Source organism: Talpa europaea (genome assembly GCF_964194135.1).
Source record: "Talpa europaea genome assembly, chromosome: 14".
In the NCBI taxonomy this organism is placed as follows: domain Eukaryota; kingdom Metazoa; phylum Chordata; class Mammalia; order Eulipotyphla; family Talpidae; genus Talpa; species Talpa europaea.
In genome coordinates, this window is record NC_140082.1 from 38,807,598 (window position 1) to 38,822,663 (window position 15,066).

At 45.3% G+C, this 15,066-nt stretch overlaps 1 protein-coding gene across 2 annotated transcripts in view; it reads left to right on the forward strand.

Moving 5' to 3' along the window:
- ADARB2 (adenosine deaminase RNA specific B2 (inactive)) overlaps positions 1–15,066 on the forward strand; it is a gene marked incomplete at both ends in the record, with an annotated part of 448,147 nt that overhangs the window by 396,259 nt on the left and 36,822 nt on the right. For both annotated transcript variants that reach the window (XM_084254372.1, XM_084254373.1), the window contains one exon: positions 14,171–14,339. In XM_084254372.1, the coding sequence (XP_084110498.1) occupies positions 14,171–14,339 (169 nt within the window). The remainder of the gene's footprint in view (positions 1–14,170; positions 14,340–15,066) is intronic.

Here is a 15,066-nt window from a genome sequence, read left to right on the forward strand (position 1 = left end):
GGTAAATATTGGAGGGTCATCTCCAATATTGGTGCCATCTCTAACACCTCCAAGTTTGGGGGTGATCACCCCACAAAAATCCAAGCTGTCTCCGAGGCAAGCCAAGTCCCAGGTGTCTGCTCCAGGCCTGTGCCTCCAGGCCCTGCTCACTTGTGTCCTGAGACCCTCTCCCCTCACACTTCTGAGTGTATCTCTGTGTGGTTGGACTTCTCGCTTCTTCTGCCCCAGGTCAGATGTCCCTCAGGGCTAAAGAGGAGAGGAAGGACATGGTCCTGAGCCCTGTGTATCTCCTACTGGGAACAAGGATTCTCCACCTGGGGTTGTTCCTGACAGGCACCCCTACAAGCCTTATTGGACAAGTCAGGACACGAGAGATTCAGAAATGGAGTAGAGGCCAATGCTGGGGAGGCCTCACTGCCAAAATCAGTGCCACCCATGTCCCTCACTGGTAAATATTGGAGGGTCACTTGGTGCCATCTCTAACACCTCCAAGTTTGGGGTTGATCACCCCACAAAAATCCAAGCTGTCTCCGAGGCAAGCCGAGTCCCAGATGTCTGCTCCAGGCCTGTGCCTCCAGGCCCCGCTCACTTGTGTCCAGAGAACCCCTCCTCTCACACTTCTGAATGTTTTAACTGACCATCCTAGTTCCTTGCACAGCTCAGTCAAGAAAAGACCAGAAGGCATTCTTCCAGAAGGTCAGAGGGTGCAATCAGAGCCAAACCTTCAGTGCTGGGAGGAAAGGTTCTTGAACCATTTCAAATCCAACCCTACATGTTCCTTCCTAAAAATGAGAACACAGCTGAGAACATGGAGAGATTGCTTACAGACAAGGAAGCTCTTCCACTTAAGATATTGAGTTCATGAGTTATTCATGAGCCCTGGCTTCACACTCTCATTATTTCTGGTTTTAGCTCCAGTGAGGCCATCTTGTCAGTCATCTTCAGTGACAGAAAAAAAGGCCGCTTGTCTCTCAAATCAGGGGGTTTCATATTTGTCCCTTTGATATAAAAGAATGAGTTACTAATGGGGCGAAGTACACACTCAGCCCAATCCAAGTGGAAGATAAATAGATTATTCAATCTATTAATTGCAAAGTGTTCCTCGTCACTCTCCTTTCTCAGGGGTAGGAGGAGGGAGGACTTTGAATAGATTTACTCAATGTAACTTCTCCACATTCACATCCAGCATTCACAAAACCCATAACCTTCTTGCAAGCTACCCTGGTCACCCTGTATCCTTTAATAGATAACCTGTCCACCTTGAATTTTGTCATTCCCACATAGCATCAGTTAAGAAGAGTGTGCTGACCGCAGGAAAGAGGACAGCTGGTTAGCAGCCTTAAACAAATGTCCATTTTGTTAGCCTCACAGAATCGGTGGGTGGCTGAGGGAGCTTCTGGATTGGGCCCTGGGTGGTGCCAGTGTCTACATTTCTTCAGCTTGTCCTCTTGTTACCAAGCTACTGCAGGCCACTGCCAGCTGCTGAAGCAGGATGGGGGACAAGCCCGACCGCCACCTGTGGTTCAGAGGTCCCTTTTCGGTCCCTAGAGCAGGACCAAATGAGCTGGTGGTGAGGGCTTCAAAGGACCCATGTCCACAGCAGGGGACATCAGACCCTCAGTGGCCTCCCAACTGGGAGGTTGCAACATACAAACACCCGACAGGAACCTATGTCTGAAAGTTGCTGATACCTTCTCTCAAGTTCCTTAGCCAAAGCTTCCACTTCAGATAAGACTCTAACTGAGGTTGTCTTCTCAGCCCCTTACGTGCAGCCCCAGGTCAGCCCTTCCTCCTCACCCGAAGGTGCACCTGTTCAGGAATTGAGACTCCTTCCTTCCTTCCACGGTGCAAAGTCTATTGCCTTTTCACTTCCCTGGAACAAGCCTGGCCTCTCAGCAATCTCTCAACACCATCTTTGGTCTCCACTTACTTCTAAGACTCACCTGACTTCCACATCAACTACCATCACCATCCCCCACCACCCAATAAGTGGCACAAACCCACTGTCACAAACAGGTATCTCTAGTAGCAATCCTGCCTCCTTTCCTGGCTGTCAGGACAAGAGGATGAAGGGATTTGGGGACTTCAAGGTTCTGTATCCCCACTCCCACCAAGTTAAGTGTTCAATACATGGCAAATGAATGAATGAATGAAATAGATCAAAAGATATGCCCCTGAAATTATAAGGCAGGATTATCTGTGAGTGCTCATGGATGAAATTTGGCTTAGCCTATAACCTGCTAACACAGATTTATTTTTAAGATGAGCTCCAACATGCCCTATTTATTGGAGCTTCAAACAAGTCTTCTTTTTTTCACATGAAGAAAACAAGGTTTATAGTTGATCTAAGTAAAAAAAAGAACACGTGGTTTTTAATAGTTTAGCAATAAGAGTCATCGAAAAAGTCTTGTTGCAGATAAGAGAAGCAAATATGATTACAGAAAATCAAAATGCATACAATGCTAATAACTAGAAATCATGACACTATGGTATATCAGAAGCATTCTATGAGTTTCCTTAACCCTTAAAACTTGATGACCCTGTTTTATCCTGGCCACTTTTTCTGGAAGAGTCCTTTTTCTGTAGGAAACAATGGATGAGCTCACTTGACCAAAGTCTCAAGCTAGCAGCAGAAATAGGGTGATCTGAATCCAGAACATGGGCCCCAAGCAGGTCAGACTCTGCCCCAGCACCTGTGGCCCTGTGTCTTTCACAAAAGCTTCATTTGGGGAGGACCACACACAGAATGTTTACACAGAAATTACTCTGCTGCAAAACCAATGCATTTGCAACATTGAAAGCCTGAAAGCCGGGGGGGGAACCATATATTGGTGGAGATGGCCGTATACCAAGACCCTAGAGGAGAGAAATCTCCCACCCAACGCAGAAGTGCTTCTTTCTGTCTCCAGCCAGTCGTGCCCCTCACAGACCAGACACACCTGCACCAACGTTTTTAAATCCACAGGCTTGCAATTAGAGGAAACTTAGAGAATTCAGAAGAGGAAGGAATTGATTTGCAGGAAATTCTCTGCAAATATTCAGAGGTTGCAAACCACAGGGAGGCTGGAACTTTGCAGATGGAAGCTGAGTGAGGGAGTGAAATTGCGCAGGAGATCATTTAGGCCGACTCTGGAGGACGCTTCCTTAAGCTGAGTTAATATCTTCTGGGGGAGCTTTCCTTCCTCAAGGGAGGTTATGGAAACCCTATTACTTGAGTCATTAAACTCGATGGACACAGCACTAGAAAACAGGGCATCGGATTCATTGACGCCACGCCCTCGGGCAGTCTGTATGCAGAATAAGCCCCATTCCCTCCATTCCTTCCTGTAGATAGTTTCTGTAATCTTGATATTTGTTTCTGTGTTGCTGGCTGGTGAATTTTCAATTTATTTTAAATTCTTAGAAATTTGGCCTCCAAAATCAGATGTGATATTGTCAACTTTCTTTTCTCGAGTTGGAACAGGCTAAGAATTGCTTACTACCAGTTAAATTAATGAAAGTACATCCCAGGGATGAGTGTCTGGAGTTAGGGGGAAGATGCTACACTGGGGACAAGCCCACCAGCTTGGAAGTACCTTGCGTCATATGTAGACCAGCTTGAGTATGCTGGCGGTCACTCTCACCCTCAGAGATAGTCTCCCAGAGGAGCATGTGGGTGTACTGAAGGACACCTTTACAGGAAAGAGCTGAAGAGGGTCATGCCTGAGGCCGGTCAACTCTCTGGCATTTGCCTGCCTCCAAGGAACCAAAGAAGGCAAATCCCAGGGTGTTATCAGACCACGCTCACCACCAAAGCGCCCAAAATCCTCCAGCAGAGGTGTGAACCTATATCTTCACATCCTATACAGCGTTGTAAACCAATGTTATCTCAATTTAAAAAAAATACCTTTTTTTAAGATTTATTTATTTATGCATACAAGAACTGGAGTACAGGCCAGAGGTATGGGGAGTAAGAGATCTACCAGAGATAGAGTGGGGAACAGAACAGGCAAATCGACCAAAATGCACAGCTGAAGGGAGCAGTGGGCGAGTCAGGAGAGGTCTGCTGCGCCATGTGGGTAGCTCCCTGGCTGGGGCTTGAACTCATGCTGCAATAGCTGCGGATAGCTTCATAGCTTGCGTCTTAACCCTTGCGCCACCAGGGAGGCCCCACACACACACAAAATACCATTTTTAAAAATAGAAATAAAACAGTACTAGCTGGGGGATGGGGGGCAGGCAAGGGGGAAATTGGTGAAGGGAAACAAAGGTACAGATTTCAGTTCTGTAATGAGTAGTCCTGGGGTGTCAAGTCCAGCATGATGAGTAGTTAGGATTACTGTGATGTGTACATGAAAGTTGCTAAAAGAATTGATCTTAGAAGTTCTTATCACAAGGGGAAAAGTTTTAACTATAGACGATGAAGGATGTTAACCAGACTTATTGTGATATTGTCACAAAATACACAAATATCGAATCACCATGCTATACACCTGAAACTAGTATGGTGTATGGCGGTTGTACTGCAATTAAAATTTTTGAATCTAAAAACAAGCAAAGATAAAACAGAGAGAAAATTTCTGGGGTCCGGAGGAAAGTGCCCCACAAGGGAAGGCACCCACCAGGAGAATCTGTCAGTCCCAGAAACCTTGTAGCATTACAGCCACTGAGTCATCTGAATGAGACAATAATTGAGCTCCCTTCCTCCTGACGTCACCCCTGAGGAATGTAGGCAAAGTTGGGAGATTGGGGGGCTGGGAGAGGGGGCCGATGGAAGTTGTAGGAGCTCTAATTTGAAGGGAAGTTCAAAGTTTGTGACTACTGCCTCCCAAAATCATCGTTTCAATCCACGAATGCAGTCCAAGTTGAGGAGATGGTCAATCTCTAAGAACACAGGCCCACACCATCACTGGCCAGGAAGGAAGGGCTGCCCACAATGCATCTGAGTGAACAGCAAGAGAAAGTCAAGTCTGTTTTAGTGGTTTTCTATTTGTACCCACTGAACACTGTTTGTTCAGCACACAACTGCACATAAAGCACCCCAAATCCAGCCCGCAGAAAGCACCTGATGGAATGTATAGCATTGGTACATGGTCTATCCTCCCACTACTGTCATTAATAAGCTACCCCACCCCTTAGTTTACCTGAAAAGTGGGGATCCTCACCCTCTCCACCCTGGATGCACTCAGAGCAGCCTGAATGTAGCAAGTGTGTGGTGGTTTTATACTCCTGACCTCAGAAATCACTTGTGCAAATAGAAACACCAAAGTAACTAAAAAATAAATAAATAAAAGCTTTGAAACGTTTTCTTAGTATCTTCAATTGAGGCAGTGTCAAAAGTGACATTCTTGGATGCTGCCTAATTTATTTCTGTACATCCCAGCGATGTTTATAAGCACCAGTGTTTGGAGTTTTGAAAAATGATTCATTTTCACTGACCTGCACAGAAACCCAGCCTCAGTGGATTTAAGATCCCACTTGGTTTCAATACAGCCAAAAGGCCTCACAGGGACTTCAAAGTAGACCTCTGCAGTCAGTGAAGACAAAGCAAACTTGGCAGCATTTGAGGAAAGCTCACAGCTAAGACTGTCCTCTGACAAATCCTCTTCTGCCCAGAGTCACCATATACTCACAGTGGGACAATTTGATTTAGATTTCAAGTTGTTCTTTTATCTGAGTGATTAACTGTCATCTAATTTGCCATAATTGTGACATCCAGTCTTTTGAATAAGAATTATTAAGATTTTGCATTGTGATTTTGTTATAATTTAATATTTGATATTGAGGATAGATAATCCATTTTATCAAAAAATATAGAAAGGTTTACCATGAAAACCTCCCTCTCACCCCACACCTGCAATCTCTGTTATCCCTGGTTTTCTTGGAGAGGCCATCAGCCACCAGCCTGTGCACGCCTGCACCTTCTGGCTAGGTATGACTGAATGCAAGGCCTGAACCCTCTTTATCTGGGACATTTCTTAAGCTGTGTTTGCAAGGGACAACCTTGAGAGTAAGTGATGTTCCCTCTGGGGCAAAACACAAATGTTTTGCTCACCACCTATAATGAAGTTGTGAATTCCCCAGGCTCTGTGTCCCTCAGCTGCTCCAAAAACCCACTTCATGGGTGGCCCCTACCAGGACCCCTGCACATGGGGCAACAGCACCAATGCAAGCATGAAACCCCTCACCCATCTGCTAGACTGGAATGCCCTATCTCTAACCCAGGAATCTCGTGTCTGCTGCCAGCATCTGGGAGACAGTAACAATAGCAATAATGGGCTTGTCCCCTTACAGATACCCTTCTAGAGTTTCTTTACATGTAAGCAAGGAAAAATATTGATAGATATGTTTTTATCTTCCCCATCCAATGCAAAAGCTAGGCTATTCACACATCCCTTTGCTTTTTCAGGCAACAATATATCTTAGAATTCTTTCTGTATCAATGGAGAACTTCTCTGCTCTTTCTAAGTGATACACAGGCCCCCAGGATACACCTGAACTGTATTTAACCAGTCTATGCATGAGCACTTGGGTCATTTCTATTAGCCTGCTGTTACAAACATTGCTGAAGTCATAGCTTTGTACACACATCATTTTCATACATATACAGACATATGGATAAGAAATTGCCAGAAATAGAATTGCTGGGTCAAGGATACATGTGTTTATAATCTGATTGATAGTGATTGATAGTGTTAAATTACCCTTCAAATGTGCTCTATCCTCATATATTTCCTCTACTATTGACAAGTCTTTTCAACTGTACTTAAAAAATCATTTCTCTATCAATCTGATAGATGAAGAATTATATCATTATAGTTTTGACTGATTTTTATTAGTAAAGTTGAATGTTTTTCCGTATATTTAAGAAGCATTATGGGTTTTTGTGAACTGTTTTAGTTAGCTTTTACTCAATATTCTATTTGGTTTTATATACATAATATATTTTCATTTCTAGAGTTTTTGTATTAAAAAGCTAGTGCTGTGCTTGTGATATAATCGGATTTTTTTCTGTTATCTGTTGTCTTTTTACCATATTTAATATGTCTTACCATGCAGAATTCATTTTTTTTTATTTTCATGCTGTTGCATTTGGAATTAGACATGAAACTATTGCATTTGAACTTAACAATTTTCTGTCTTTGGGGCTTTGAATTATAATTAGAAAGGCCTTTTACCTGCCAAATTTACTTTTTTATTAAATTGTAACCAAATTCTGTAGTTTACACTAGTGTTCACTGTCAGTATTGTATTTCCTATGGCTTTAGGAAAATGTCTGATGACACTTATCCACCATTACAGTAGCATACAGAGTATTTTCGCTGCCCTAAAAATCCTGTGCTCTGGCTATTCACCCCTGCCCCCTCAAGCCCCTAGCAACCACTGATCTTTTTTATTGTTTCCATACTTTTGCCTTTTGCAGAATGAAATATAGTACAAATCATACAGTTTGAGGAGTTTTCAGACTGGTTTCCTTCACTTAATAACATGCATTTAAGGTTCCTCTGTGCCTTTCATGGTTTGATAGTTCATTTCTTTTTAGTGCAGAATAATAACCCATTGCCTTGATATAACAGTTTATCCACTCACCTACTGAAGGACATCTTGGTTTCTTATGCTTCTTAATTTTGACAATTATGGATAAAACTGCTATAAACATTCATGGGCAGCTCTTTATTCTTTTGCATCTAAACCTTTGATCCATTTGGCGTTTATCCTAGCACACAGAATAGGTAAAGATGCAATGTTATTTTTCAGATGGCTCTTCAGTTATTAGATACCACTAATGGAAAAGTTTCTCTTTGCCCCACAGATTTCAAAGGTTATTACCTTCAACCTGCACTAAATTCCTGTATGAGTTTGGGTCGATTTCTAGATGCTCCACTTTGTTCCACTTGTCTGATTTCATGCTCCAACCCTCACAGTTATCTGTTATTGAGCCTCTACAACCTACTCGAGATCTGTTAGGGTTAGTCTCCTAATATCAGCCTTCTTTTTCAAAATTGTCTAAGTTACCCATTAAAGTAAGTATGCATGGTTCAAAAATAAATAAAAAAACTATACTTTTAAACGAGGTTGTTTTCAGTCTAAAACAAAGCACTACTGCTGTTTCCACTGGAATCATGTTCACCTTATCAATAACTTCAGAGAGAATTCATGATATCGAACCTTCCTATTTAAGAATGACGCACATCTTTCTCTCCATTCCAATTTGGTTGAGGTTTTAACATTTTATTCATTATTGCTCTTGTTCATTTCCTGTTAAATTTATTCCTATTACCTTGATCGCTCCTACTCTAAATGGAGCCGTTTTTTCTTTATAGTTTCTTCTAGTTATGTGTATATATGAAAGCTATTGATTTCTGTATATTAACTTTGTGCCCTATCACCTTATTGAGTTCACTGATTGTTTCTAGCAGCATTTCAACTCAGTTCTCCTGAGGTTTGCACATCTACAACCACAGAGGTTCAAACAGTGATGTTGTTTCTGCTCTTTCCAGTTATGTACCACTAATTTCTTTATCTTCTTGTAGGTTAATAACGTCAGTAGATGATAAGTAATGGAGTTAGAGTGGGCATCACTGTCCTCTTCCTGAGTGCAGTTGAAATTCTGCTAATGTTTGCTCATCAAGAATGTTGTTGTCTCTATGCGTGTGTGTATGTACAAAAATTACACTGGAAAAATCCACCTAAGCTGTTTTGCTGAATTTTTATCAAAATTGGCTTTTGGATTTTGTCAGATGGTTTCTCAGATGCTGTCTGGGGTTATAAGCATGTTTTCGTATTGCATTTTAATTTTTTGGATATAATCCATTTTTGTATCCCTGAGATAAACCCTCCTTACAGTGATTTTTGTTATTCTTCTCTAACGCTTGGTGGTTAATATTTTATTTTAAATTTCTCAATATTTATAACCAAGGCCATGTGTAGTTTTCTTTCTGTGTAGTCCTGCCAGGTGCATAGATCAAATATATAGGCATGTCGTGATGTGAACAATGTGAAGGTTTTCCTTATTCATGTGCTCTGGAACACTTTCAATAGTCTTTACATCATCTGCCACTTAAAGGTCTGCCAAATTCTTCTGAAAAATGAACTGGGTTTTGTGATTTGGTGGAAAGGGAGATCTTTGATCAGTTTTCTATTTATTTCATAGAAATCAGTAAGTTTACACTCTCCATGGCTGTTTTTCTTGCCCTACAGGATCTCAGTTTTCCTCTCAATAACAATTTTGTGGGGGAAAAAGTGACCAAGGACCTCCATGTACTGAGTCCTGCTCCTACACCTGTTTGTATCTCAGTGATTATTGCAGAATCACCACTGTTGGGGCTACTCCTGGTACCTCTACTGGGACCAGACCCATCTTAGCTGGTGGGAACAGCTAAGCACCATCACTCAGACCAGACCAATATGCACCCTGCATATTCCAAAGTATTCTATTGTATCAGCTTGAAACCAGACTCAGGAAACCTCCCCTTTCCCATCCCCCAATCTAACCTGTTTCCAAGACTTTTTTCCATGTTCCTGCAGAGAGAACTCAGTCAATAAATCACTGCCCAAGAATCCAGGACTCAGCCTCTGCTTCCAGGAGGCAGTGCAGGAAGCCACCTCCCTCCCCCTGGATCCTCCCTCCCTCCTCTCTCTCTCTCCCATTTCAGTGATATGGTGTGTGTAGCACTTACCTGGTATTTATCACACAATATCTTCTTTTGTAGACACTTCTGTCACTGTGTCACCCCCTAAATTCATGATAAATTCTTGCAGGTTAAGGCTGTCTGCAATAGCTTAGTGTCTCCTATGTTACTTAGCATGGTGCTGGCACATAGGAGGTGGGGTTAATGAAAAGTGAATAAGCAAATAATGCCTTTCTTAAGCCACTTAATTGTGCTGAATATGACAGAGCCCGGAGTCAAGCAGAGTTGAGGATTAATGAGGGGTGAAAGGAAAGCTTTTTTTTTCTACAGCAGTAATTTCCATGGAATCAAAAGAGGAGGCTCAGAGCCTCAAGAGAAGCCGTACCAATCTCAAGTCGCTGTCTAAGTCACACCACATGAGCACCAGACACCTGAATAGTGAAAACTTTAAGAATAATTATAAATGTTATTTCCTATTGCTCTAAATACCTGCCTTAATTAAGCTGGATGCTGAAAAAATGATTTCTCCACCAAAATGGCTTCCTCATTAGCTATTTGTCAGCAGTGAATAGGTCACCTGATAACTGGTTTAGTTAGAATGTGGCTCCTGGCGCGGGCTCACCCTCAGCCCATGGAACAAGGTTCTGCAAGGACAAATGTTCTCAAAACCACATGGAGAACCCTCCCAATGGGGAGGTCAGGCTCCAACACCTGTGGGACAGCCCTGCTGGGGAGTGATGACTAGGACCGGACCCTGGACCCTGCGGAAAGGGAAACAGCCATGTTTTGAGCTGCTTTTAAACATTTTAGTCAGTCATGGGTTAAAAAAAAATCCTAGAGATTTCACTCTATCCTATTTTCACTTTTCTTTTTTTTTTTTAAGATTTATTTATTTATATATACAAGAGCTGGGGTACAGGCCAGAGGTGCGGCGGGGTGATGAGAGGATCCAGCAGAGGCAAAGCGGGGAACAGAACAGGTAGAAACTGACTGAAATACACTGCTGACGGGAGCAGTGGTGAGACTGGAGAGGTCTGCTGCGCCATGTGGGTTAATCCCTGGCTGGCTGGGGATGGAACTCATGCTGCAGAGGCAGCGGATAGCTTCATAGGCTGCATCTTAACCCTTGCACCACCAGGGAGGCCCTATTTTCACTTTTCTTAAAGCAAGATGGCTGACTTCATACCAGAATGCAGAAAAGTAAGTGGCCCCTGGTTTCCTGAGCTTGCCCCCGAGCTGGATGTCAGTGGAGAGGGGCCATATGGCCACATAGCCAGAACCCCAGGTATTTTTCAGGGTTGCAGAAATGGAGCCCAGGAAGGAGCTAGGGAGGAGACAGGCAACAACTCCTCTCGTGGCCACTGTGCAGTCTGTTCCACTATGTGGCTGCAGCTGGCCTCTGACTACAGCATCTCCCCATTCCTCATATGCAGTTTCATTCTCCCCTTTTCCTACTCCTTACTCTCCCTTTTTCTCTTAAGAAGCTGCACACTGGGGCCTCCCTGGTGGTGCAAGGGGTTAAGCACAGCACTGTGAAGCTATCTGCAGCCTCTGTAGCACAAGTGCCTGCTGCTCCCCTCAGCAGTGAATTTCAGTCAATCTACCTGTTCTGTTCCCCACTCTGTCTCTGGTGAATCCTCTCACCACCACCACCCCCACCCCTCACCCCCCACATCTCTGGCCCGTATTCCCGTTCTTGTATGCATAAATAAATAAATCTTTAGGGAAAAAAAAAAGGAAGTTCCACACTGTTGGGGGGTGGCTAGGGGGCATGAGCAGCCAGATGTCACTCATCCTTTAAAAACACCTTTTTGAGGGCCTCCCCCCGGTGGCGCAGCAGTTGAGCGCTGGGCTACGAAGATGCCCACAGCCTCTGCAGCACCGGTTCAATCCCCAGCCTCCGGGCGAGGGTCCCACATGGCGCGCAGACCTCTCCTGCCGCACCTGCTGCTCCCCTCAGCAGTGTATTTCGTCAGTCTGCCTGTTCTGCTCCCCGCTCTGGCTCTGGTGAATTCTCTCACCCTCCCGTGCTTCTGACTGTACCCAGTGCTTGTATAAATAAATAAATAAATCTTTAAAAAAAAGAAAACAAACACCTTTTCGATATAGGAAACTTCTTGTCTGAGCAGCAAACATGGTTGATTACATGCCCAGCACTGCTGGGCATTTGGGAAAAAAATTTTATTAAATATGGAGATTTTGCCTAGCAAGTCCTGGATGCCTACCTCAATTCTCTAGAGAGTGGCCCTGTGGACTAGACAGATGGGCATGATCACTGCTGACCTGTCCCGTAGATGCTGACCACACCAGCATATCTGGAACCAGTGAGTGTGTGTTCAAAGGTGCAACAGGGTATCCTAGTGCAGTCCTGGGAAGCCCAGTTGTTCAATGGGAACACCGCTGCCTGTCCCAGCCAGCCTATCCGGTTACATGATGCTTCTTAGGAGATTTTGTGGAAATTCTGGTTCCCACCCTCAAGAAATTTGACTTTTAAGTGAAGAACACATCTCCTCTCCTAGATCTCAAATACCTGTTAGAGCAGGAGAAAGGCAAACCTGACTTGGGCTTTTCTAGAACCTCCTCAAATAGAGGTAATGGCCATTGCATTTAAAAAGAGTAAGTCAGGGGTTTATTCTTGGGTTTCTTCTGTTTTGCTTGCAGAGAGTAATATCGCTTTTGCTGGCAAGACCCCTTGGACTTGGTCAAAATGAGCTCTGTTCTGTGAAAACTAATCACTTAGGGACAATTCATCAGCTCTGTCCTCAGCGATGATTTTCTGGTGGGAAAAGGGAAATGCTGAGGCTGATAAAGGTGATAACAGGAGCCAGCATCCCAATCCTTTGGTAGGCACTCGGCAGGAGAGATTCCAAAAACAGCCCTTTCAGTGAAAACTGGAAACTCTGCTTTCACCATTGTAAAGAGCACCATCGTCACCATCTCTGGGGTCCCCTGTGACCTTTCCACTCTGGGCCTTGTTTGACTGATGGACTCTCAGTTATGCTACAGGGAGCAAACAGAAACCTCGTCTTTTAAGTCTTACAACAGATGCATGAAGTATCATGTGCGGAGGCTTTCTGGGCCCTCGCATGCAGCTGCAGTACTTACACCCCTAAAGATCTGGGAGGAGGGCCCAGGTGGTTGCCCTACGCTCCTCCTGAATGTGAGATGTCGGGGCCTCTTAGAAATGTTAAGTGCCTGATGAGATGGGAGGCATTACTACCTGCGTCTTCTCTCTGTCCTGTGACTCTAGGGAAAATGGAAAGACTTTGGCGCTGAATCAGAAACTCCACACATGTTCACTGCTACTGTACAGAGTTTGTGGTCGCAAGTTTCAGGGGACAGAAAACCCATAGGTTAGGCTCTGCTCCTGGAATGAGGCTCCAGAAGCCGGCCACGACACGTGGTCCAGTGGTGTGTGAGCACAGAGCTCCGGGGCCTGCTGGCCTAGGATAGGAATAACTGGGGAGGGGGCTTTGTCCTCCCAAACCCCTGTGCTCCTGGCACCACCCATGCAAGGCAGACCTGTAACAGGGCGTGGAGCCAGTGACCTCTGCTACTCAGCCCTGCTGTCTCTCTGATGGAGATCTTGGGCACAGCATGGGACGTGAAGCTCTGTCTCTTCCAGGTCATTGGGCCTTGACTTCCACAGAGATTTGCTCATATTTCGGGGTAAGGCCCTGATAAGACAGTCAAAAAAGCAAGTCTGAATCCAGGAATATGTGCCTTCTGAGTGATTTAGCGGCAGTGGTTTAGAAGGCATAGGCAGAGGGGTCTGGTAACTCTGAGGGACAGCTAACTCCATGCTGGTAGCACAGAATCTGTGACTCTCCAGCTGTCACAGGCATCACCCCCGAGCCCTGCGGCAGGATCAATGGGGGTCCAGCCAGGACCTGCTCCTCTGGGGTTCTTACCTGCCTTACACCTCCACCACTTCTGTCCTGTGCACAGAACATCTCCATCAGTCAGTCTTTCAGTTAAGATGTAATTTCTCAACCCAGAGGAAGGTGGGTGGGCAGCTGGTTTTGGGGGGTCAGCCCGGATAATTTCAGAGCACCTCCAGGGTAAGGCCTCCGCATACTTCCCTTTGGAATTGCAGGGACATGCAGCAGTTGTGGGCTTCCTGTCCCCTTGGCCTGGGCTCGTGTCTTGGTCCATGTGGCTTGTTTGGTGTGAGGACATGCGTATCTTTCTCAGGACACTACATAAACACCTGGCCATCTGCAAACTCCTGAGGCCCCAGAGGCAGAAAGGCAAACCTCAGCTGAAACCATGGCCACACTCAAGGTGGTCTCTGATCTTGGATCGGAATGAGTTTCCCCTGAGTGCCCATTTAAACAGGGCAGTCACCAAACAATGTGGCACAAAACCAAAGCTCCTGTCCCTGAGAAAGCCCACCTTCTGGGTGTGCTCATTGTCTGAGCTGCTGGTTGTTAACTTGAGGTTGAATCCAGAACCATGGGCTTGGATCTCCAAGTTGGACATAGCAGGGGTGGGGGCCGGAGGCAGAGACCCCCACCGCCAGGAGATGGTGTGGTGATCTAATGCTTCTCTGTCCCCAGGCTTGGACGTCAGGCAAGCCCAAGTGGTCGTCCTGTCCTCAGGGACCAAGTGCATCAGTGGAGAGTACATCAATGACCAGGGACTGGTGGTCAACGATGGCCACGCAGAGGTCGTGGCCAGGAGAGCGCTGGTCCACTTCCTGTACGCACAGCTGGAGCTGCACCTGAGGTGAGTGACCGCAACCTGAACCACAGGTGGGGTTGGTGACCCACAGCCAGATCCAGGACAATATCCCTGCAGCCAGAGGACACTCTGCTCCTGAAAGATACTAGGTCATTCAGAGGTCTGTGGCCTGCACCCTTCATGCAGACTGGTCAAATACCAAAATCCAAGGCTACTCCCTCATGTTCTCGGGCATCCCTCCAGAAAACTTCCACTTGCCCACTAATGACAGCAGCAGGCAAATTGCAAGGTGCACACATGTCCTATGCCATGTCACACGTCAATTCCATTGAATGACATTTTCTATTAAAATGTTCAGGGGTGTCTTAACCACCTAAGGATGGAGTATAACAAAACCCCAGAAGCTGGGGGCCTTTAGCAGAATCACTAGTTGAGGGCTCGGAGTTCCAGAGGCTGAAGGTAAACTCAGGGATCCACACCAGGCTCTGGTAAGGGATCCTTGTGCCAGTTCACAGACAGAATCCCGCTCCAGGCCTCACAAGGCAGAAGAGTCCAGGGAACTCTTGGAAGTCCTTCAGACAGCACTAATCCAATTCATGAGGCTGCACCCTGACGACCTGATCACCTCCCAGAGGCCCCACTTGTTAAGACCCCCACACTGGGGGTTAAGTTTCAACACGTGAATGTGGGGTGGGGTGGCAGGCATGAGCACATACCCATAGCTCAGGAGTCACTAAAAGACATCATTTTCCTACAACCTCAACACTCCACA